This window comes from Zingiber officinale, chromosome 5B, assembly GCF_018446385.1.
Source record: "Zingiber officinale cultivar Zhangliang chromosome 5B, Zo_v1.1, whole genome shotgun sequence".
In the NCBI taxonomy this organism is placed as follows: domain Eukaryota; kingdom Viridiplantae; phylum Streptophyta; class Magnoliopsida; order Zingiberales; family Zingiberaceae; genus Zingiber; species Zingiber officinale.
In genome coordinates, this window is record NC_055995.1 from 128,784,096 (window position 1) to 128,809,266 (window position 25,171).

Sequence of the window (25,171 nt, forward strand, 5' to 3'; positions counted from 1 at the left end):
GCCAGTATGATTCCATCCAATCTAATTAATTGAAGTAGTTCAAATCATATCGGTTTTGATTTGGACCAAACTGATTGCGTTAAATCAACTAATGGCTTGAACCATATCTGGGTCTGATAGACTAAACTAGTCTGATTAAATTAATAAATCGTTTAAATTAGACCTGGATTTGATTAGACCCATTTAATTCAAACCAATTGCTTTGAACCAGATCGGTTCAAGAGAAAAAAAAATAACTTATGTTTTTTTCATGAGAAAGTTTTTACATGTGAAAATTTGTTTTCTTTTTTATTTATAAAAAAACAAACATTTTCATATTATTGTGCTCCATCTTTTCCACTGTAGCGATGCCTTCTATGTCGCGAAGGCTCGATCGCCGACCATGACAACCAATCGCCGGCCTTCTGACGCAGTCTATAGCTTGCAACATAGCCACCGGCATGAGACGTGGTCGCCAGTGCGCTTTGCAATCGTCAATTCCAACAACGATCGCGAGGCACTCGCCGACTTAGAAGGAAATCGCCGACACAAAGTCGTGATTTCTAGGCGACGAGCTTTACGCAATTTAGAATCTCACTATTCTAATACCATTATAGGTTCTAAAGCATGAAAAAATACAGAAAATGAAATATCTAAATTATAAAAACTTATAATGCTCAGAGAAAATGATTGGAAGAGAAATAAGTTGTCATCGGAAGAGCGATCATCAATCAATCGAATTGTCTTTCACAATTTCATAGACCAAATCCCGAATGAACGATTATATATATATATATATATATATATATATATATATATGATTGAAAGGGGAATGAGAAAGGGTGCCCTTTCCTCTTCTTAACATCAACACTCTTTCATCTACTTAATGCCAACAGGATCAGGAATATGGTGAAGCTTTGAGAGTGTTCGTTTTGATGTAGATTATGTTTTCAAGAGTATAGGTGCATATATACAAGTTCTCGAACATCTACACAAATCTATACTTCGTTAGACATGAGTAACTATCTAAGACCAACATTGTACATCTTTTTTTATCATATATAATATTTAGCTTTTATAAAAAATATTTCAAAATCAATTTAATCAACATTATTGTTGGAGCTTTAGCTAAGATAATATAAAAGAGTTAAAATTAATATTAAAATAATTATATTTTAAAATGTTTAAAGCAGTTTTAGTTAAAATCATTTTATGTTATTTTGATCAAAATTGCTAAAATTTATCGGATGAGAAAATTGATTTGGAAAAAAATTTAGGATGAAATGTTCTTTTAATATTTTCCAATATAGAAAGCGCTTTTGATAGTAAAAAAAAATAAAAAATTGATTTTTTTTAAAAATAGTATTAACCCATTCATCTTTCCTTTTATAAACCATTTAAAACAAATATTAAAAAAAATTAGAAAAAATCTTGCATTATAAGAAAAATAAATATATCATATTGAACTAAACTGTACATTAATTTGTTTTGTAATGTCTAAACTCATACGGGTAAAATTAAATGCAATTTTTTTTAAATATATTTAATTATTTGTATTTGCCCGACAATTAAAATATACCGCCTATTTTATTTTTATTACAGAATATCTTATATTAAAAAATAATAACACAATACCTCATCTATAATTCTATACTTGAATGTTTTTTGCTTGACCAATCACAAAATTTGAATGTCTAATTACCTTAAAAACAGTTCCAAATGAATAAATCACAAATGACAAAATTAATTGTTTTTTAATGCATTAATTATTAAGGAATCAATATCATGATTTGTGAAAATTTTGAATCGCCTTTCAAAATTTTAAAATTATCAACAGCACTACAATTATCAATAGTAAATAATACTAGTCTCCTCGGATAAGAGCATCCATAAGTATCCATATATTAATCATCAATCAAATATCTCATTCCTTAAATATCTTAAATTTTATAAATTAAATATACTAAAAATTTATCATTTATAGGTCCATTCGTAAATATTCTAAAATTTATTATTAAATATATATTTTTGATAAAAGAATTTCCAATAAGAATACGATGAGAAAAAATATCTCCTTCCAATACTGCGGATGCCCTTACCTGGGGTCACCTTCAAACCCATAAATCCTACGCCGGCATCCATATTTATTTTATCAAACTGCACGATCCCCTACACTGCTGCAATAAATGATCCTTCCGTTGTCGGTAGGTGTAACAGCATGTCACCAAAACCTTCTCGGGGAAGTTCAAGTCAGCACGACAGCGAAGGATGTGCAGCGCTCGACTCAGCTAATTTTCTTTATCCCCGTTCGAAGCGCGAAGAATGCCCGATTTGACCCGGATCTCGGATCGCGAGGAATGGCGAGCGGCTGCCCGCCCGGAGGAAAGTTAGGTAAGAACCGATATCGGGCGGTGCACGATCTCTTGTTGATTGAATTGTCGAGGTTAATTTTAGTCGATTTCGCTTTTAAATTTAAAGATCGATTGATTTCCATGCTTGTTCGTGCATTTCTTGCGGCCAAATTAGGGTTTCAGTTCCATCTTCATTATTCCAATGCAGGTTTGGTCTGTAGTGGTGAAGCTGATAACACGAGAAGGCGAAATTGGTAAGACATTTGCTCGCTCTTTTTCCCCTCTGTATTGTATAATCGAGTATTGAAGTGGTTGAGCGATTTAGGGTTTCTGCAAGAGGTGAAAGAGGGCTTTGAAGGATTTGTGTGTTGTTTTAGAGGTTAATGGGAAAGGGGAGGAGGATGCTTCCCGAGCAAGAATCGGAACACTGTCTCTAGTTCTGTCAAGGCTTTTCCGCAATTGATCGTAATGCCCCCATTCAAGAGTGAGGAGAACACTGAGGGCGTGCCGAGTCGTTCAGCCTGCATCTTCCACAGCAGCACCAATCGAGGAACAAGCTAAAAGATCTTCACGTGTTTTTACTATTCTATGTACGGCCACGTCGAGTCACTGCCAAGAAAGATGAAGGAGGGGTGGATAGCATAGAAGGGCAGGGTATTCTTTATCGTGTTGAAGAGACACTCCCGCAAGAGGTCTTGAAAGATGCGAGCGTCAATCGAAGGATCCAGCGATCCCGATATCGGCTGCTGAGCTGGACAGAGGCTGATGGCATACTATTTGGATTTCAACGAGGTATGGCATGGCACCAGATGAAAGTCTTTTGATTCTAATACGGGCAGCTATGGAGGGAGCAAAGCTAGCCGGCAAACCAGCTGGATTCTTTCAGAGTTAGGAGCCAAGGTGGAGGACAAGAAATCACAATGTAAGAAAAACTTTTACCAAACCGTTCTTATTTCTAGGCCCTAAACATTTTTTTTTCTTATTTAACTGGTTTTGTACTTGTCAGTCTTCTACTAGGGAAAGTTTTTTCTCCCCCACAATTGCATATGGTGACTTAGTACTAGCAACTGCATATTTGTGTATAATATTAATCTTTATGATTTATAACTGTTGATCTGATGTTTCCTTTCTTTAATGACAAATTGTTTTTCATGGCATCAAATGCCCATACAGAAAACATGTTATATAAAATTTTGGCACACTGAACTGGAAGAAATAATAAATAAATCTGAAATTATCTATACCTAAACATTGGTATTCTTCTTTGTTGTCTTGATGGCATACACTTATATTAAATGACTTATTGGAAGTACATGTTTCTTTTTCTATTCACCATACATCTTTGATCCTGTAACCATAATTATTTTCTTCTTTATCCATCCTTACAATCGTTTTGGTGAAAGCCTCATGATTTTTCTTTCTGCTTTTGACCTATGTGTCTGATGAAAGGATAGATGATATATTCTTGCTTTGTTCTGTCCTTGTATCCTGGATTCGCGCCCCGATTTGTCAATGGGTAATTATTTTATGGTTTAGATCTTTTCAATTCAGCTATGTTTAGGTTCTTCATACAAAGTGTAACCTGTGGCTTAATGGAGATGTTTTTGTTCAAGCCTGCAAGAAGCATTGCAGGACAAAAAATGTATAGTATATCATATGTATATAGAGAAAATTCTTATAAGTTCCAAGAGGTGAACTCTACTTGTTTTGTTAGTTTGCCCTATTTCATGGCCATTGGTCTTACCCTTTGATCTATCTATTATATTAGCATCATATCTGATTGTATATCCAATTTGCACCGCCAGATGAGATTTCTGTAGGTGCATTATAAATATTCTTATTATCTGATTCCTGAATGCCTGATTCCTCAGTCACGCATTTTAAACTACAACGATCCGACTGATAAAAATTCTGTGTGTATTTTAACTTAATAAATAGTTAATCTTAGAAATCAATTAGCATTATTGTTAGACTTGGTAAGATCTTTTTATGTACTTGCTGGATGCATGTTCTTTTTAAGATAATGTTGGTCTTTGATGTTGATTGGAATTTCATGTACAGTATAAGGAAATATATATTTTCTTTTATGTTTACGCACTGTTGTATTGTATAGTAAACATTTTAGAAGGTTTACCTAAGGTTACATGGAATTATTTTCATATTTATCCAATTTACACACCGCCTAATTCTTAGATGGATTACCATGCATTTTGTTATCTCAAATTTGTGAATCTTTTGCGCTAGATTAAGAACCATATGCAAATATTGTACATTTTGTTTGACCCAACAGACATATTGTCTAATTTATTTGGGATGCATGGTTTGAATTGGTAAACGTTTTATACCTGCAGAAAATATCAAAACGTCCAGTGGATTGAATAGCTTTTCTGTGTATTTAGAAAATTGTTTAAAGTGGATATTTGACCGAATTAATCTCTTAAAAGTCCACAGTGCAATAAATAGTAGTAAGTCTGGGTAGTTTGTTTACGAATATGACCACTTTTGCAATCTAATCTTTATATACCCTTTATGGTAGCGGTTTAGTTAATTTTCATCAGCAGTGCAGAAACTTGAATTTACACTTATTTTTACCTTCATTGACATTTTCAGTTCTCGTTTTTCAATGGGATGCTAAGAATATCGTATTTACTAAATTAATTTGGTGCACTTTCTTTTGCATGTGTAGTTGGACTGCCATAACTCAAATTAACCCCACCATGGATGCTCTTTGTCTCTCATTGGGTACACCTTGATCTGGTATGTTTGCCATAGATGAAATCAGAGGTGGTTCTCCATATGGTGCTGGTGTTTATGCTGGTGATGGGTTCAGGCAAGCAAGGAAGGGAGCTTGTTTGCTCAGCACCAAGGCAAAATACATGGCTTCTATAGTCAAGTGAAACTGGCGCATGCATGATGTATTTCCCTTTTTCAAATAATTATTCTCTCTATTTTAATAACTGTTAATTGCCTTATCAGTTGGATGTAATAAGTTTCTGCCTTTTCTGTTTTTGGGGTTTTTAGCTCAGCTCAAGGGCGTCATTTAAAGTGCAAGGCGTTTCAATCAATGTATTCTATCATCTCTTCATTTTAATTGTACTTCAAATTTGATTCAGTTTCGAAGGCAGCAATATGGGGAATCATCCTGTCAAAGATTATATTTAGTGGTGTGAATATATTGATTGATGTCTCGATCGCTTGAGCCTGTAGGTTTACCAATGATCACCCATTATAGCTCTTATATCATCAAACTCTTGCAACAACAGGCTGTTAGATCAACGATTACTTTCGGGACTTTCCTATCCAGTTGACTTAGCCACAACTAGAAAATAAGATTTTTCATTTCGCTTCTCTAATCAATTCAACAATTCTTAATTGACCCAGAAGCTCAGCAATTCCGTTCTACAATCAACTTCAGCCTCGATTGAAGCCCCTTAACTATGATTATCTTAATGATTGAGTTTGCTGAAATCTTCCTCTCCTACGGATTCATGTCTTCAATTCTCACACAACCACAGCAAAAGTTTAACTTTCACTATTTAACTTCGTCAAATAAGCTAAGGCCATTCTGCTAGGTCCTCAAGTCCTTGAGTCCATAACTAGTTCACACATTTCATCCTTCAACCTTTTCCCTACTTTTAGTTGTCTTCTTCCGGATGCTGTCAACGATGCGCCTGATGTTCCTTGTCCTATGGTCTATGGTCTCTTGAATGTTTCATACCATCATTTCTAATCAATAATGGACTTCAAGTTGAGCTAACTAACTCTGCTCACCCGTTATACTTTTATTAGTTGCTTTTAACACCTTCCTCACCTTAATGTTTTCTTTTCCTACCGTCCCTTAGGTGCCTCATATAATCTTTTTTCGAAACTCCATTTTGGCCTTTAACATACATTATGCGTTGCCTTGTTACTTAAATCATCATCAACAACACTTAACTTTATCGACTCATATGTTTCATAAGCTCCATTTGTATCTTGATAAGTCTTGTATAACTTAACGTACATATCAAATACAACAGTTAAGATATGCTTGTTTGAACAAACTTTATACAAAACATCAAAATTCAATATCAAATCGACCATTTGGGCTACGATTGCACCAACAAGACCACATTGATAAGCTTTCTTGTTTGAACAAACTGCCACAGTTTCTGTTTGTTCTTCTACCAGTAGAGAGGAGTTCTAACAATTATAAATTGTTGATTTGACCAAACCAAAGGTAGCCACAATGATTCTTTGAACCATCCAAATTTATGGGAGAACTACTGTGGTGCAGAACGTACGATTCTTCCCCATCTTATTTTGATCTAGTAAAAGCGAAAGTGGACACATGCATGTTAAAACAGGGGTACGTAGACCCGACTCTGACACAGGCCCAATCTAGACCCATAACCTGGATCAACAAGTCGGATACCCATTGACCCAATTCCCATTCAAAAACCCAGAATTAGTCCAAGTAGGGGTGTCTGGTCGAAGTTACTTATTCAACCCTAAAAAAATGTCAATCTGCATTAACCACTTGTTCGATTCGCGTTTTTTCCGTGTCGGACTCGATAGAAATCACCATTCTAACCGTTGAATAGTTAGCTCGCTAGGGATGGATGAGATCTATTTTTTCCTATTTTTCAACGATTGAAATCATTTAATTATTTTTTGATCAATGATCACGATTTAGTTTATTACCCAAACTATATACAACAAAGAGCTTATTTCATTATTTTCACACTATCTTCTACCTCTACCTCTCAATTCAATTTCACAACTGCACACCATTTCAACCTAATTCTACATATTTTCGACTTTCTTCCCGAGTTACGACTCACAATAGAAGGAAGTCGAGGACAAGAAGGTTCATCATATCAATTTTAGAGAGGGGCATGAAATAATGACCAACATCATCCAATCCATGCATAATGAGATCTAGCAATTTCCTCGACCGACAATGCATAATTCAAAATAAAATGCTATCGATGCAATTACTTTTTAAGGTTCAGAAGTCTTTAAAATCTTTAATTTTACTAAACATTTTTATAAGGTCACTTTTTCTCATAAAGAATTATGTAAAATGTGAGTTAATCAGAAAAGTTTCCTATAAATTCTGTCACCGATGTTATGGATAGTTGAAATGATATGTAGAAATGAAACACCATGAAGGGGTTTTGTTAGTCTGGGTAAAGTTGTTGTCGCGACCAAAAAGCGTCACTTGACTAACTCAAACAGCCTATTGCAAAAAGTGTGGTAAGGTCACAAGATAATGGACTGACCTCGTGACCCTCGTATGGCGGAGAGCTTGCATCGTCAAGCAATAATTTTGAATCATGGCAACCGTGTACCTAATCATGAACTACCGCTGAACTATAAACCATAATTCCGTTTTGGACGGTTATGTTGGGAAGATCAACCCCAAGAACCGTTGAACTGTTCGTTTCTCGAACTTAATCGTGGTCTGAAAACCCTAAGGCACAAACTCCTGTAACACGAAATTCCAAAAAGTATAAATTATATATTCTATCTCATGAGAAAAACTATTTCTAAGCACTCCACTTTAAGTCACACTATAATAATGTTATCATCATACTTCAGGTTGTGAATAGATACTATACTATATTCACTTTTTCGGGGGCTTCTATCAATCGAGAAATAAGTTTGATTGTACATTCTTTGATATATATGTAAGGTATACTCCTGATAATTCAAATCGAAGCAATTGATGTCCTAATTCCAAGCCTATATGACATGACCGATCGAGCAGAAATACTCCACCACCTTGTCATATATATTCCATATATCACATTAGATAGGACATCAATATTCAAGGAATACTTATTCACTTTCAAGATGCCTTGATGGTGAAACGGTAGACACGTGAGACTCAAAATCTCATGCTAAAGAGCCGCTCAATTTCTTTTTAAAAAACAAAAAACTACTCCTATCAGCCCAAATTTTATTGCCCTATTTGTTAGATCCAAACCAATCACCTACCAACATACCAAAAAATCGTCCTTAGATTGCCTCAAACTAATCCTAAGAGAAGCTCCCACTCAGTGACGCTGGAGGTTGACGAACCTCCTCCCAGTGGGAGGGAGGTTCGTTTAAATGACGGAGCAAGCCCATCGCTTATGTAGCCGCCTGGTTGCTTCTTCTTTTAAATTTTTTTAATATTTAAGTTTAAAAATAAACATTGAATATTAAAGTTAATGAACGCTGAATGTTGATTGATTACACAACGGCTAAATTTCAGCCGCTGATCAACGCTCATTTTTTAGTTTCTTAATTAAAAATCTATAAATACATGACTAACTTTTTTTTTTATTCATCTCTCTTCCTTATGTTTTGTTCATCATTTCTGCCCTCTATTTGTATTTAAGATGGACAAACACAATGCTTCTTTAAAATCTTTCAATTCTTCCAATGCGGAAGAAAATACATCTTCTTCATAATAATTCCTAAGATTCCTCCAAACCATGATGTCCAATAATATCCTTTAATTTTATCTCACGCACAATACCATCTAAAGTTTCAATGCATGTTCATTGTTGTTTTCCAAATTTCAAAATTCTCAAAATTTCTTGCTCCCTTACTAGTAATACCGCCCAATCTATATTTGGTATGTATTCATCTAGATTGGCCACCATGAGCAACCAATTTGGGATGCATTCTATGTTCGTGATTTTTACCTCCTCAACGACTAACCATGTTTTCGAATGAAGCAAGAAGGACTATTACCTAATCTATCTATCAACTAAGAAGAACCCCACGCCATCGCTCATTCCAACATCTCACGCCACCACAATTTTCATCACAAGAAGAGCGCGGAAATTCAACCATAGAGACAGATGATTCAAAATCTAAGAGGAAGGGAAAAGACAATGAAGAGGAAGGGAAATCCAAACCGAGAGTAGGATAATGGAACAAATTTCGACAAAGAACGACAAGATATTAAAAGAATATCAGCCTAAAACGATTATGAAAATTGAGATCTTTCATAAAGATTAAGTAGAAATTTTATGAAGGATACTAGTGATGACACTAGGACAATTTCGATGGCTGAGAAAACGACATCGTGAATATGTTTAAGTTTATTTTATATATATTTAAATATGTTTCTAAGTTTATTTTATATATTATTATAATGTATGTCTTTTATTTAATGTATGGTAATATTTATATTTTTAATTATTAATGTTATTCTAGATGTTAGTATTTATAGATTTAAATTTTATAAAAATTTAATTATATATATAGTAAGATATGTAGGAGACAATGAAAAATATAGATCCTCATGAAAAGTTATTAAGAAATAATTTTTGATAGTGGAAAGAAATGAAGAGATTTTTTATTTTTACGTGACGTTGACGTAGCGTTGAAGGAATTCTTTTGAAGGTATCCACCACGGTAGAGATGCTCCAACCCTATCACAATCACCATTCCCTTCTGAGACCATTGGTTTTGCTTTGAGCTAGAAAAGCAAGACCCCAGTCCACCTTAACTATGATCGTTACCTTCTACCGCTACCCTCACCATCCTTCCAGTTGTCTTCCATTGTCACCATCACCACACCACTCTCCTGACTCAATCTACCCTCCATCTTACCTTACTTTTAAACATTCTTTAACAGAACCACGCCGGGCACTTAACAGCGGGCCATCTGTGTTCCGAATTCTGTCAGCAGATAATATTTGGTATTTGTTGTGCAGTCAGCACTTTTAGCATTTTACGAGTTTATCCTTCCCGAGCACCTGACTCTTTTCACTGCCTGCCAGGTCACACGCAGCCAAAACACGGACACCGATACAGACTTCACCTTAGTCCACAGAACGACGGGCAACGGAAGCTTTCAAACACCGCCGGTCAAAACCCACCCGACGGACCAGAGAGCCCGATCGCGACTCATTTCAGTTTCATGGATTTCAAAATCGCAAGGAGTTCAAATATGGTGTCCATTATTTATTTTATAGATGTTAAGAAATCAAAGAACGGCAAAGTCTAAAAGCCCGACCAGGCCCACGTTGGGCCCGATATGGAATGATATCAGGCCCACGTTGGGCCTGATATGATTCCATATCAGGCCCAACGTGGGCTTTTATGCCGATTCTTTGATTTTACTTGTTAACATCTATAAAAAGCCAAAATAAATAATGTACACCATATTTGAACTCCTTGCAATTTTAGAAATCCATAGAAACTGAAATGAGTGCAATCGGAGCTCTCTAGGTCCATCAGTGGGTTTTGACCGAAACTCACTGATGGACCCATTTCAGTTCCGTAATTTCTAAAATTGCAAGGAGTCCAAATATGGTGTCCATTATTTTTTTGGTTTCTTCAAATGTATTAAAATGTGATTAAAGATTGACTAATGTTATTCCTATATTCTGCCGACAGAGAAAAGAGAGAAGAGAATTATCAGGAGGGTAAAATAGGAAATGTTTTTAAAAAAGTGCGCTCTTTGGTAAATACCAAAGTAGTGTACGCTTTTTGGTAAATTTAAATTTTCAAGTGTGCCCTTTGGTAAATTGCCGTAGAATCTTTACTGTTATCATCAATTTCCACATGAACCCTAAAGTTCACTTGTTGTCCAGTTTATAATTAAATTTGATTTCTCTACTAGCATAACCTAATCTTTATAAATCGTCTTTTTTGAATATTGGAAAAAAAATACAAATGGATCAAAATCCGGTTGAGGTTGTACGAAAGATCACAAAAGTAACTCACAAATATCATAACGTGAGTTCAAATATCCAATTTTATCTCAAGTCAAAGCACATGGACTGTTGAAATAACAAACTTAAGCAAGCAGTAATATTAGTCTACATTATATAATCGCTACTCTAAAACACAGCAAAATGGAAGTGCAGGTTCACGACCTACAAACCATATATCAAGTGGGAACCAAGCCATAAAGAGGCTCATCATTCTCAGTTATCAGCGATAAAAGGATCATTGCAATAAGTACCACAATTGCACCAGAAAGAAACCCTAGCACTGCAGTGCCATACTTCATTGTTCTTCTGTTCGTAGTTAATACATTCTGCTCTACATTCTGTTCTTCATGGTCATATCCATGTGACACTTCACAGAGGTTGCTTTCAAGGACATCAGTTGTAGATGAAACAGATTCAGTGCCATCTTGCACTTCTTTACTGTCTTTGATATTGTTCAACATGCCCAACTGACACCCATTCTCCATGCTTCTTCCACCACTCTTAGAGTTAACATTCTGAGATTGATCATCTCTGCTAACGTTTCCTATTTGTTTCCATTTGACTTCATTTGACTGCTTAACAAGCACACGATTGTTTAGACCATTGGCACACTCAGATTTGCTATCGGTAGAATCCTGAAGAGATCTAATCAGCTTTCTCGGTGTCGAGTACATTTTAATCTCATCCATTGTGAGCTGCTGCCTGGATCTCTGTAATACCATTACGATCATAAGATTATAAAGATAATGCAGGAAAGGTGCCTACCTTCATTAATTTCTCTCTTTTTCCTTTCGAAAATAATAATCATAATAATAATAATTTGGTTATCAACTGTTTGCATACCTGGGGATTTGGAATGGTATCTCGAGCTAAGTTGGATTCACTACCTTGCATAAATCCCGAGAAATCTCCTGAAACTTCATCACTTTGATCACTTGGCTTACCTTTAATGATCTGATCAAAATCTGTGACTTTGCTCCCAGTATGTGCACAAGGTTTAAAGAACAAGCCATCCTTCAATGAAACATCAACAGCACAGCCATCATGGCTCCACAGTCTCCGATTAGCACGTTTTCCGTTATGCACAATTTCACAAGGAGATTGAACGACTGAAGCAGGTGAATCAGCGAATGCATCCTTGTTGATAAAAGATTCAATGGTCTGAGACTCCGGAGAGCACAATCGAACAGGGGAGCAATTTCTAGATCTCAATGGGCTCCTGGAATTTCTCCTATGGAAGTTGGAACCTCCTAGGGGACTTGTATTTATGTCATGCCTGGATCCCTTCTGGGAACCCAGTGCCTTCGCGGTCTGCAGCGCCTCAAATGCTGCTCCTCTCACAAAGGGCATCTTATCATCAGCTTGGCATTTCTCCATGACATCAATTACCTGGAATACCTCCGAGGAAATGCTTCTTGGATCAATACATTTCATCAAGAAATGGATCATTTGAATCGCAGAGAGTCGCTTCTGGGAGTTGCTTTCAGAAGCACCAGTCGCCAATATCTGTAAGCCAGATCGGACGAGTGATCTAGCAAAAGCCTCAGCGATCAAGCCATTGTGCTTTGCCAAGGCCATGGCCAACCCCATATGAGCATTGGTTTGGGTCGCCTTTTCTTCCAAAGCCCCTGCGGCCTTCAAGCAGACATCATTCACCATCTCATCTGTTGCAAACCTCCAATTTCCTGATTCGACAAGGGCTTTCAAGCAGAGTGCAGCCCCAGATGCAGGACTCTCTTGCATGCCCATCAAAGCATCAGAAAGAGGCTTGCAGAGCGAGGAGATTATCCTCGTCTTCTCATTGTCCTGCATTGAAGGATCGATTCCGTAGCGGGCGATTGCAGGGACGACCTTGGAGCAGGCCTGCTGGAGGGCAAAAGATCCTCCGCTTGAGGATAGGGTGTGCATGATGGTGGTCATGATGTTATCTATCTGAGGAACGATGTTTCTGCCATGGACTCTAGCAAGGACTTCATAGAGGGAGATTGTGCAATCGACAGACGTTGCACCATTGGCGTCCGAGACTTCCGCAAGGAAGTGTGGGATAGCTTTGGAGTCCAAATCTTTCGCGTAGGTTTTAAGAGCTTTCATGGCGGAACGGCGGCAATCTGCGTCCTTGTCAAGGTTGGCAAGCTCCTGCCGGAGCAATGGGCTAACACTTCTTCCCATGAGCTGTGGATCCAATACAGATCAACAAAGAGCTCTTCGCAAAGCAATAGAGAGAAAAGAAGAATCTTTTCGCAGTTAGCATTAAATTATGGGAGAATGAAGATGTGCCAACGAAGCACGCACCGTATAAGGAAACAAGATTTCTCAAAATCGTCATCAAAATGGAAATACAAAGGAAACAAGGGCAAGTTTTTATAACACATTTCCATCCAAAATAAACCCTAACTTCCTCGAATAAGAAATGTAAAACTGGAAAGCATTTCATCAGAAATAGCTAGGAAAATGAGGAAAACCTGGAAATTCATCTACCTACTCAAATTTGAATTAAGGAAATTAAAGAAGAAGAAAAATACGAGTGTGAAAGAACAAGCTTGAAAAGCTCAAAATCAGGGCGACGATGCTGACCTGAGCTAAAATGCAATGCTCCCTTCTCCAAAAGCCAGGCTTCTATGCAGAAAGATCGACTACAGAACCAAAGAGGGTGAGTGGTAGTAGAGGAGAGACCCAAGTTTGGGTTTTGGATCTAGAAGTGGATGAGAGGAGCGTGAGTTATTCAGAAAACGAGGATAGAGAAAGACAGAATTTTTTAGGGTTATGGTGACTATTTATAGTTGGAGGATCGAAATTTGAAGATTTGCTAGATTTGAATTTGTAGACGAGTAATTTTCCCGCCGTTCCGGTTCGCTTTAGAACTCACAATCACCTTTATGCGGACTTCCCATGCTTCCGCTTTGTTCTTCTCTGGCTCCGATAAAGTTCGACGTTTGACCGCATATAATAAATAAGGGAATAAATAAATAGTAATCTCATTTCTAATCCGCGTCTTAAAATCGATTTAAATAAATTCTTAAAATATCCTAATGTTTTAATTCTTGCCTAAAACAAAATAGTTGCCGAATGATTATGAAAATTTTAAGTGCTACTCTAAGTTTACTTATTTAGCAAGTATTTAAAGTTTTTCAATTTAACAAAAATAGTACTGTTTGTTCAATATTTTACAAAATTTTCATATCAGATTAAATTAAACATAAGAGCATCCCAATAAGGTATTAAATGGACATTATAATACCTATTTGATACCACATCTTCATTATTAGATCATCCATATTAGTTTCTTTATTACTATATCTAAAATTTAGGGTAATGACCCACTTTATTAAATTTAGATAATCATTTTTCATTACATATTACATCAAATATCCTAAAATTTTCATTATCCTTAATTTTTTTATTATTTTATTCTCTTTCTTCTATTTTTTATTATTATATTTATGAAATAAGTGGAAGGAGAGAGATTGAGTGGAAAGAGAAAGATTAAAAAGAAATATTATTTTATTTTTAGGGTAGAGATTTCATTCCCTAAATTTAGAGAATTACTATTCATCAAATCCAAATTTAGGGAATGGATAGGGTAACTGATGTAGAGGATTTTTAGTTAACCTATCTAAAATTCAGGGTAAAATTTTTGAATACGGTAACTGATGTAGATGCTCTAAGTGAGTATTATAATGTCTACTCATAAGAGAGAGTGTTCAAAGGTGTTCATTTGAACACCTTTGAATGAACACCTTTGAACACTCTCTCTCAATTTTTTTATTTCCTTTTTTTTAATTGTTAATTTTTTAATATTATTTTAAAAAATAGTAAAATTATTTTTTTACAAGTAAGATTATTATTAAAAAAATAATAATAATTTAAATATTTTAAAATATATTTATTTAATATGATATAATTTTAAGATAAGTGAGTGGACGATAGGGCCCATAAATAATTAGTGTTAATATTAAAAGAGATGCGAGTGAAAGAGATATATTGTTATAATAAGTATGTGACAGTGGACCTCATGCTTTTTGATGAGATGATGAATATTATAATAACGATGCATTGTGGACTGTATGATATCATCCTAGTCGAGGAAACTTTCACGCAACAGATGGAGTATAATAAATTTGCAAGATGTTTATATATTTAAGGAGTTTAGGATTAGGATTTATTTTAAATGTATTTTCTTTTGTGCTAACTTTCTCCCTTTGTCATCATCCCAATGTAAAAAACACATCATCTCTATCTATCCTTATTGATACGTTCCTTGTTGATCCCACTAACTCCACTAACACCACAACATTAACCACTATCCTCCACTACTAACTCAACTTACCAACTCACCCACTAACACCACATTACATCCATTACCTTATTATTTCTCTCCACTAGCTCAATTAAAACATGTCCACTAACACACTAATTTTATCAACAATCCCTCCCTTAAACTGATATTCCAAATGTAATAATCAATTTAAAAAAAGTTCAACTTTTAAACTCCATGTAGAAATATCAAGTAGCTTTCTGAGCTTTTGAAATGTAGTAAATTTGAGAGGCTTGGTTAGTATATCAACAATTTGATCCTCACTTCTGCAGTAAACAAGATTAATGACTTCATCATTTGTGAGATTTCTCAGGAAATGATACCTCACATCTATGTGTTTACTTCGATCATGTAGCAATGGATTTTAAAAAGTTTTATTGTAGAACTGTTATCACAATAAATCCGAATAGCTGTAAGAATCTTCTTTAGCCAAATAGCTTGACAAGCACAAGATGTTGTAGCAACAAACTCAACTTCCGTGGATGATAATGTAACAATTGATTATTTTTTCGAAAAACATGAAATATCTTCTGTACCCAACATGAAAATGTACCCCAGATGTACTTTTTTGATCATCTAGATCTCCTGTATAATCATTGTCTATAAAACCAAATAGATCTGACTTTTCTCCCTTTTTATAAAACAACCCAAACTCTTTAGTACCTTACAAATATCGAAAAATTCTCTTTGTAGCTAAGAGATGCATTTCTGTAGCATAATCCATATATCTACTAATTATACTTACAACATGCATAATATCAGGTCTCGTCGCTGTCAAATACATTAAACACCCCATTATTTGTTTATAAAGTGTGGCATCAATCTTCTTTCCTCCAATATCTTTATATAACTTCACTCTAAACTCAGGAGTATTTACAGAATTGTAATCTTTCATTTGAAATCTGTCCAGAATTTCTTGCACATATCTTCTTTGAGAAATAAAAATTCCAACAAAAGTTTGCACCACTTCAATACCAAGGAAATAATACATCATACCAAGATCAGACATTTTAAATTCTTTCATCATAGATTTTAAAAAAATTTCAAATATAGATGTACTATTTCCAGTGTAGATTAAGTCATCTATATATAAACAAACTATCAATATTTTTCCTCCATCATCCATCTTAATAAAAATGGTATATTCATAAGAGCACTTTTGAAAGTCTTCCTTCAAAAAATAAGTTTCTATACGATTATACCAAGCCCGTAAGACTTGTTTTAATCCATATAAAGCTTTCCTTAATCTATAAACTTTATGCTCATTACCAAATTTCACATAACCTGGAGGTTAATCATAAATATCTCTTCTTTCAGATCTCCATGGAGGAATACAGATTTTACATCTAATTGAAAGATAGGCTATGAATTTTGTGCTACCATCGCTATCACCACTCTGATTGTATCATGCCTTGCTACAAGAGCAAAAACTTCTTTATAGTCAACACCAAACTCTTGTTTATAGCTCTTCACCATCAAGCGTGCTTTGTACTTATCAATCTCACCATGTTCATTTAGCTTTGTCTTATAAACCCACTTTACACAATTGTCTTTTGCCCTTTAGAGTGTGTTTGGTTCAAATTATCATGTATAACCTTGGTTATGTGATTACCAAGTAATCACATAACCAAGGTTATGGGGAATAAAACATAACTAAATCTTGTTTGGTTCAATCTAGGTAATGCAACAAAAATATGTTTGTTTGAAGGTTTTAATGAATAACCTAGTTTAGTATTTTACTAGATTACCCTTATTAATGAATAACTTAATTTAGTTACAAAACCAACTATACATAATTAATAATAATAATAATATTATTATTATTTAAACTCTATTATATTTTACTATATTTTCATGTTTATATATATATATATATATATATATATAATTTTGTTTTTTAGGTTTTTTAATTTTTAATTTTTTAGGGTTTTTTACATTTTTCTCATTTTTAATTTTTCTAATATTTTTTAACATTTTTTTTTATTTTTTAATTTTTAAATTTCTTTACATTTTTTTATATATTTTTGTTTTTTTAAAATTTTTTTAATGTTTTTTCTATTTTTTAAAAGTTTTTTTACCATTTTTTAATTTTTAATGATTTTTTATTTTTTTAATTTTTTATTTTATTTTTATATTTTTCATTTTTTTCTTTTCATTTTATTTTTTTTCACATTTTTCTCTTATGTGAGGGTATTTTGGGTAAAAAAAATTCGATAACCCCGGAATCAAGAAAAATCTCAATTTTTCGAGGTGTTCCAATTCCTGGTTGCATGCCCCCTTTTGCTGACGTGTCGGGCATGGAACATTACTCGGGAATCATCGATTACCTAAACCAAACAGGGTTTTTGTTGATAACTTTGGAAGGATAACCAAGGTTATCAAGGATAACCCCCAATCAAACGTACCCCCAATCACATAACTCCCATGTATTATTTTTATTCAATTGTTGTAATTTCATTATCCATAGCTTTTCTCCATTTTAATTCTTTAACAACCACTTAAAAATTAGTGGGGTCACAATCTGAAAACAAGGCAAAATGTGTAAGAAGATCATCAACTTGATCAATTCCAGTCATCTCATAATCAGACATCCATGTTGGTCTTCTTCGAACACATTGTGGCCTTTGTGATTCTATTTCAACCGAACTTTGATCCGCTATAGGAATATTTTGACAGACTTCCTCATGTTGCCCATCCTCCATAGGCTGTTGTACTTTCTCATCATCATCAAAATCAACAGGGATAATTTTTTTAACGTCATTTTGATTTCATGGCCAAGTGTCTTTTTCATCAAAAATAACATCACGACTTATGATGACTTTTTTAGTACAGGAATTATATAATCTACAAGCTTTTGATGTATTACTCATACAAGAAAAATGCATTTTTCACATTTGCTATCTAGCTTCTTTCTCATTTCATCTAGAATATGGGCATAAGTAATACATCCAAAAATCCGAAAATGATTAACAGTTGGTTTTTTTCCACTCCAGGCTTCCTCCGGTATCATGTTTTGAATAGATAATGTAGGATTTTTATTTAATATATGGATGCTCCAATTAACTACTTTTGGCCAAAAAATTTTAGGAATATCACTTGTCGTTAGAAGGCTTCGCACCATATTCATAATAGTGTGATTCTTCCTCTCACATACACTATTCTGTTGAGGTGTGTAAGTTGTCTCTTAATTCCATGATTCTCACAAAAATTTACAAATTCATGTGAGTTATATTCTCCACCACGATCTGTTCATGGAACTTTAATAGAGTTGCCAATTTCTTTCTCGACAAGTACTTTATAATTTTTGAAACCTGTAAAGGCTTCGGATTTTTCTTGCAACAAATAAATTCATATTTTACGGCTATAATCATCAATAAAGGTAATTATGTATCATTTACCTCCATTAGAATGCGGTGTTATTGGTCCGCAAATATCTGAATGAATGAGCTCCAATGCGCCTTTGCTCTCCAAGATTTTCCTTGTGGGAATTGATTACGGTGTTGTTTGCTAACAACACATTCTTCACAAACTTGAGAAAGAGTTGTAATTTGAGGAAAACTGATCACCATATTTTTCTGTTTTAGTGTTTTCAATCCACCAAAATTTAGATGCTCGTAGCGAAAGTGCCATAACCATGCCTCATCATCAAATTTTACTGAAAAATATGAATATGATGTAGTATGAAGATAAAGTGGAAACATACGATTTGTTGTCATATTAACTTGCACAATTAAGCCCAACTTTGCATCTTGAATCCGACAAACTCCTTCTTTAATAGTAATTTCATATCCTTTTTCTTGTAATTGACCCACACTAAGCAAATTAGTTTTTAAATCTGATACAAAAAGAACATTAGAGATAATGTGGGTAGAATCTTCTTTTGCTTGTATGGTTACCTTTCTTTTTCCCATAACAGAAATTGTAGAGTTGTCACCAAATTTGATAGAACTGCAAAAGGATTCATCTAAGTATGAAAATGTATCCTTTTCTCCACTCATGTGATTACTACAACCTGTATCTAAATACCATATATTCCGTTGAGTTTTTTCTTTCTCATGGCATACCATTAAAAGAGACACTTCTTCTTCTTCTGCAAAGTTAATTTGATCTCCATTTTATTTCTTCAAATTAGTATAACATTCTAATCTAAAATGGTCATACCTATAACATCGGTAACATTCAACATTAGACTTGTCTGCTGACTTTGTTCTATTAGTTGTAGAATAATGGCCTCCACGTCCTCTATCTCTTCTTTGAAAATAACTTTCTTGGTGTTGATTTTGTTGTTGGTTCCTATAATCATGGTTGTTTCTACCTCCTCTTCCTCTTCCTCGTCCTCTATCACTTCTACCATTTGTAAAGTGATTTTCTGATAAAGCCTTCAATGCTTGTTTCTCTTTTTCATATTGATTGATTTTCTGCTCATGTACTAATAATAAAATTTGTAATTCATCAATTGAAAGTAGACTTACATCATTTGCTTCTTCAATGTCACAAACAACAAAATTAAATTTTGGTGTCATAGATCGAAGAATTTTTTTCGATGATGAGAACATCCTCTGTCTTGTCGCCAAAAATCCGCATTTTGTTGACGAGTGCCATTGTTCTTGAAAAATAATTTGAAACTGATTCTTCTGATTTTCATTCGGAGCATTTCAAACTCCGAACAAAGTTCTTGAAGCTGCTGCCTCTTAGCTCTTGTTGTACCTTGGTACTTCTTTTTCATAGAATCCCAAATATCTTTGGCATTCCAAGATTGAGCGATCAATAGCTTGGAAGAGATAATTCTTTGCTTTAATGTCTTTCAATTGCACACCTTTTAGCACAACACCTTCTATCGGTTCTGCTACTCCAAAAATTACGACCGTCCAATATTCTTTGGATCTTAAAAAATTCTCTATGATTATGCTCCAATGGTCATAGTGACCATCAAATCGAGGAATGACAGGTTGTACAAAACTTTTGGAAGACACAACTCTCTTTGAAACCTCGCTCTAATACCACTGATAAGAAAAATAGACGAGTCGAGGATACAAGAAGGATAAAAAAAAAAAAGTTTTTCACATACTTTCATTGATTATTACATATCTTATTTATAGGCTAATATATCACATATTAAAAAACCAGTAACTCCACTAATACCACAACATTAACCACTATACTACACCACTAATTCAACTTACCAACTCATTGATCCACTAATACCACATTACAATTATTACCCTATTATTTCTCCCAGTAATTCAATTAAAATATATCTACTAATATATTAATTTTATCAACAAATATCATATAGGACTTTCAAGAACCGCAGAAAATATTTAATTTATCTTTCTAGAGAACAGTTATAATTGGGCCTGACTCGATCGGCATGAAGTGAGTCTATTATTCAACCACTTCAAGCACGATCCCTTGAGCTGAGTTCAACCATGTTTGACCGGACACAGGCGCAGGGTTCAATGAAAGAGAGATGCCCCTCTGAACGTACACTCTCGAGTCTCGACTCCTCCGCGGCACCGCCTCTCCGCCGACTAAATCGCCGCCGTGCCATTTCAGACCGCTCCACGCGCCAACAACATTTGCCCCACCTCTGCCTTCATTTAACAAATTATTCACACGTGCCCATGCTCACGCGCGCTTCCATGTTCGTGCCAGCGCCCCCCACCTCATCTCCACTCCCTCTGTATATAAAGCTACAGCACCTGCAGATGCCCACCACCATCGGAAACTCTCTGAAATCGGAAGTCTTGAGTACATCTCTCATCTCTGCACAATGAGCCAGGAACAACCACGAAGGCCCGGCCAAGGTGAGGGAGATGCGGCCATTAGGTACGGGGACGTGTTCCCGGTGGCCGGTGAGTTGGCGGACGAGCCCGTTGCGCCACGAGACGCCGCCATGATGCAGTCCGCTGAGTCCACGATTTTCGGCCAGGCGCTCAAGGGAGGCGCCGCTGCCGCAATGGAGTCGGCCGCCGCCCGCAACGAGCAGCGCCGCGCCGTGGACCACGACCAGTTCAGCGCGCTCCCACGAGATCAGGGGGTCACCGTCACCCAAACTGACGTCCCCGGCCAGTCCAACCTCCGACTCGTCACCGAGTTCGTCGCCGGTCAGGTAGGTGGACGGAACTTTCCGTAACAAATTAAACAGAGTTGAGTTGTTTGTGTTTCGTTGCTCTCGTTAGCGTTTCACCTAACAAGCCGAATGAAACAGGCCGTGCGCCAGTACGTCGTCGGCGTGGAAGGTCAGCGAGGCGGAAATAAAGAAGGAGAGAGGGATGCTGATGTCCGTGGCGGCGTGGCAACGTGGACTGACAAGGTAACAATTGGGGAGGCACTGGAGGCGACGGGAAGAACTGCAGGAAATAGGCCGGTCGAGCCCAGCGACGCCGCCGCCATCCAGGCCGCTGAGGCGTCCTCGACAGGCGTGCCGGGGGTCATTCCCGGCGGCGTCGCGGCAGCTGCCCAGGCGGCGGTTATCTCGAACGCCTGGATTGATAGAGAGGAGAACAAGACTAAATTGGGCGACGTGCTTGCGGTAGCTAGTAACCACTCGATTTTAAACTCAATACATATTACACAGACGAACTGTTTAATTACTGAATAAGTAGTTCGCAGAACGCGACGGAGAGGATTGCGGCGGACAAGGAGGCGACGAGGCAATACGCGGAGAGGGTGGTGAGGGCGGAGATAAGGAACAACCCTGACTTGGAGACACGCAACGGCGGAGTAGCCAACACGGTGGCGGCGGCGGCGAGATTAAATGAGCGTACAACTTAAATGGGTGTGAAGATGAGAACCACCTTGCTTGTAGAATAAGAGCGTGTTTGTATGATCACTGATCAGGTGGGTGAGCACTAGATCTGTTTGTTTGTTTCTCTTTTGTTCTCTCTTGGAGCGTTTATGCTAGTAGTGTTAATGAAAATGTTTGTGTGGCTTATTAGCTCCGGTTTCACATGCCTACCATTGCTGCTGTGAAATTTACATCTCGTTCCTGGTTCAGGGCGATTGGAAGCTCATTATCAACTTTGTACAAATTAAGCTTCCACACATGACTTACATATAAGGGTGTCAATTTAAAAATATCCAATCCGATTCTAACCCAAAAACCTATAAACCTGAACCGTTCCAATTTGGCCAACCCAATTTGATTTTTTTAAAAGTATTCTTTTACTTTTTAATAAAATAATTAAATATAAATTTAAAACACATAATAATATTATGATAATCATATTGTATTTAAATTTGAGAGTTTAAATGTTTAATTGTCGTCCAAACACTTGTGTGCTGTTGAGTGTTGATTGTTAATTGTGTAGGAATTTTAATTTCTTGATGTTACTGGAAATATTCACAGCAGTCACAGCAGTTTCTACTTCAAGCAAGCGTGACTGATCAGTATTGTTTAAAGCAGTTTAAACCTGGTTTTGCAGTTTCTGATCCATATAAGATGAATGATCTATATTTATACTATAGATGAATTATTATTCTGAAATACTTATGTAATACTGTACTACTTGAATAAACTTTTATATCACCTCTTTTCATATTTATGTTAATACATTTTCCAATGATATGTAAGTAAGTCAAGGATATTTGATAGAATCAAATATTTGCAGGAACGGTAAATAATAATATTTTATCACATATTCCTCAGTGTACTTGCTAAATCCGCACAATTCCCCTTGATGTATGATTACCTGATGTAATGGAAGAATCTATACACAGTGCTACCATGGTAGCGGCGATAATTTTTCTTGCTGCTCCACTTTTTTAATTTCTCTTTTCATATCCATACCTTACCTAATGAATATTATTTCTTTAACAGGTATAATAACAATACTATTAAGAGCTATCTTGGTTCTTACTTAAAGAGATATAAAAAGAAGTTTAGCTTATTTTACAATGTCTCAATTGGGCTTTTACACTCGAGGGCCAATTGGAAAAAATCTTTACACGTCTCTGTTATCTTTTGGGAGGTCTATGCCCTATAGAAACTGTCTACTTGAGACTGTCTCCTTTGGCTAATTGGATTCGATGGAGAGATAAGTCAGTGACTCTTTCCATTGTGCAAACAAGATTGGTTGGATTAGCCCACTTTTCCGTAGGTTATATATTTACTTTATGCAACTTTTTTTATTACCTCTACATCAAGAAAATTTGGTTAATTTAGTTTGATACAAATATAGTTTAAAGGCAAAGGGGGAATTAAGAGGAGAGAAAAGGATAATTTTGTCATTACACTGTTTAGGGCATTAAAAGGGAAGATGAGCTAGGCACTGTTGAGAGGGGCGTTTTTTCTACTTCGGGCTTCTTCTTCCACTGCTAACAGGAACCAAGGGGGGAGCTCGTGTTTTCCTTCTTCGCTGGCACCATAGCCGCGAAGGATGCTGCTGCCACCCCCATTCGGCGTTGCCTCGCCGGAGGGTCTCGTTGTCGTCGCCACGCGATCTCTCTCTCTCTCTCTCTCTCTCTCTCTCTCTCTCTCTCTCTCCGCTCGCAGCAAGATGCCCCGGCCACCACTTCTCCCTTCACGCGCCACCCCTTTCTTCCTTCTACGTTTGAGTCTCCGCTACTAGAGGGGGGCTTTTCTTCTGAGTAGGCGCCGCCACGGAGGGGAGGTCTTCTTCTTCGCCGCGACGATGAACCAAGCGGGAGAGAGTCTCTCCTGCGTTTTCACGCCGTCGTTGCAAAAGGCAAGGAGGCTTTTGGCTGCGTTGGTTTCCTTCTCCACCACCAAGCACGCACAAACCCTTTGCGTCGACTCCCTCGCAAGCAGCCATTTTCCCTCTTCTTCTCTCACGCTCACCTCTTCACCGATGCTAGCAGGCCTCTCTACCCCACGCGCGCCCCGTGACCCTCAACGCGAACACCGCCGCCTCGCTTGTCGGCAGCCGCCAGGCACCGCGACCATGCCTGTCGACGCCTCCTCCAAGTCCTCACTCCCCCGCTGTCGCACTGCCTCAACCGGACACTACTTGCGTTTCTCTATTCATTGGTACGACTGACCACACCCACGCAAGATCAGCCTCGGGCTGCATCTGATTCCCAACATCGCAGTCGGCCACCGAGTCGTTGCCATCCACCATTGTTTTAGACGACCTCCGAGCCGCAACCGTCTCCCCACCACCGCGCCTTCGATCCGTGCTGTCATACATTGCTTACGCTGATTCGGTATCCGATCCATGTTGACGTATGTTTTCAGCACTGATCCGACCCTCAGGCTACTGCTGTTCTGGCTCTATGTCATGGTTGTGTTCCAACCTTCAAACCGTGGCTATGTTCCGGTCTTTGTACCGTCCGACCTGTGTGTTAGATTTTGGGTTGTGTGTCATATCTCGACCTACGTGCTGATATCATGTTCAGGCATTCATGCTATCATTATATCCCGGCTTGCGTGCTGATGTCTTATCTCGGCCTGCATGCTGATATCATAGCCCAACCTCCGTGCCAAGGTCGCATTCGGTTTCGTGCCACCGCGTCCGATTTCACGTCGTCAGATCCAGCTCTTCATCTGGCTTGGCGTCATTTGCTCTTTCGGGTCACGATAACTCGACCAGCTTCCCATCCGAGGGAACCCCCGGGCTAGGGTATATTCTCCATTCATGTTTTATGTGCATTTCATTATTTTACGTCTTAGTCTGTTACTTATATACTCGTTGGATCTGCCTCAAGTATCGAGGTACCAGGGACCGGGGTGATCCAGTCACTGGTTGTAGGTAGCGTTGACCAGAGAACTTCTGAATACATGATCAATATAGAAGCCATCTCAGCGTACCCCTCTCCGGGACATCGCGACTCCGCCAACATTCTATCACCTCACCCGGCGG

At 36.9% G+C, this 25,171-nt stretch overlaps 2 protein-coding genes and 1 pseudogene across 3 annotated transcripts; 2 read left to right on the forward strand and 1 right to left on the reverse strand.

Annotated features, from left to right (window-relative positions):
• The first annotated feature begins 2,336 nt into the window (after positions 1–2,336).
• On the forward strand, positions 2,337–5,227 carry LOC121987042 (annotated as a pseudogene).
• A 5,874-nt stretch (positions 5,228–11,101) lies between these two features.
• LOC121985970 (protein SINE1-like) lies at positions 11,102–13,773 on the reverse strand. Of its 2 annotated transcripts, XM_042539716.1 has the most exons (3): positions 13,607–13,773; positions 11,876–13,204; positions 11,102–11,742 (listed from the first exon to the last, which is right to left on the reverse strand). In XM_042539716.1, the coding sequence occupies exons 2-3, from the start codon at positions 13,199–13,201 to the stop codon at positions 11,209–11,211; spliced, it is 1,860 nt and encodes a 619-aa protein (XP_042395650.1). In that variant the 5' UTR covers positions 13,202–13,204; positions 13,607–13,773; the 3' UTR covers positions 11,102–11,208. The 2 variants fall into 2 exon arrangements, with proteins under 2 accessions (XP_042395650.1, XP_042395651.1); XM_042539717.1 differs by lacking the exon at positions 13,607–13,773 and having other exon boundaries at positions 11,876–13,393.
• Positions 13,774–21,120: 7,347 nt separating this feature from the next.
• On the forward strand, positions 21,121–22,124 carry LOC121987043 (late embryogenesis abundant protein D-34-like). Its single transcript, XM_042540952.1, has 3 exons — positions 21,121–21,459; positions 21,559–21,882; positions 21,963–22,124. The coding sequence occupies exons 1-3, from the start codon at positions 21,121–21,123 to the stop codon at positions 22,122–22,124; spliced, it is 825 nt and encodes a 274-aa protein (XP_042396886.1).
• The last annotated feature ends 3,047 nt before the right edge of the window (positions 22,125–25,171 follow it).

Bases quoted from the DNA above. Each gene is read 5' to 3' on its own strand.
- LOC121985970 (XM_042539716.1), bottom strand. From the start codon at position 13,201: ATGGGAAGAAGTGTTAGCCCATTGCTCCGGCAGGAGCTTGCCAACCTT. The intron at 11,743-11,875 runs GTATGCAAACAG...ATGGTATTACAG, and splicing joins ATACCATTCCAAATCCCCAG to AGATCCAGGCAGCAGCTCAC.
- LOC121987043 (XM_042540952.1), top strand. From the start codon at position 21,121: ATGAGCCAGGAACAACCACGAAGGCCCGGCCAAGGTGAGGGAGATGCG. The intron at 21,460-21,558 runs GTAGGTGGACGG...CGAATGAAACAG, and splicing joins CCGAGTTCGTCGCCGGTCAG to GCCGTGCGCCAGTACGTCGT. The intron at 21,883-21,962 runs GTAGCTAGTAAC...AGTAGTTCGCAG, and splicing joins AATTGGGCGACGTGCTTGCG to AACGCGACGGAGAGGATTGC.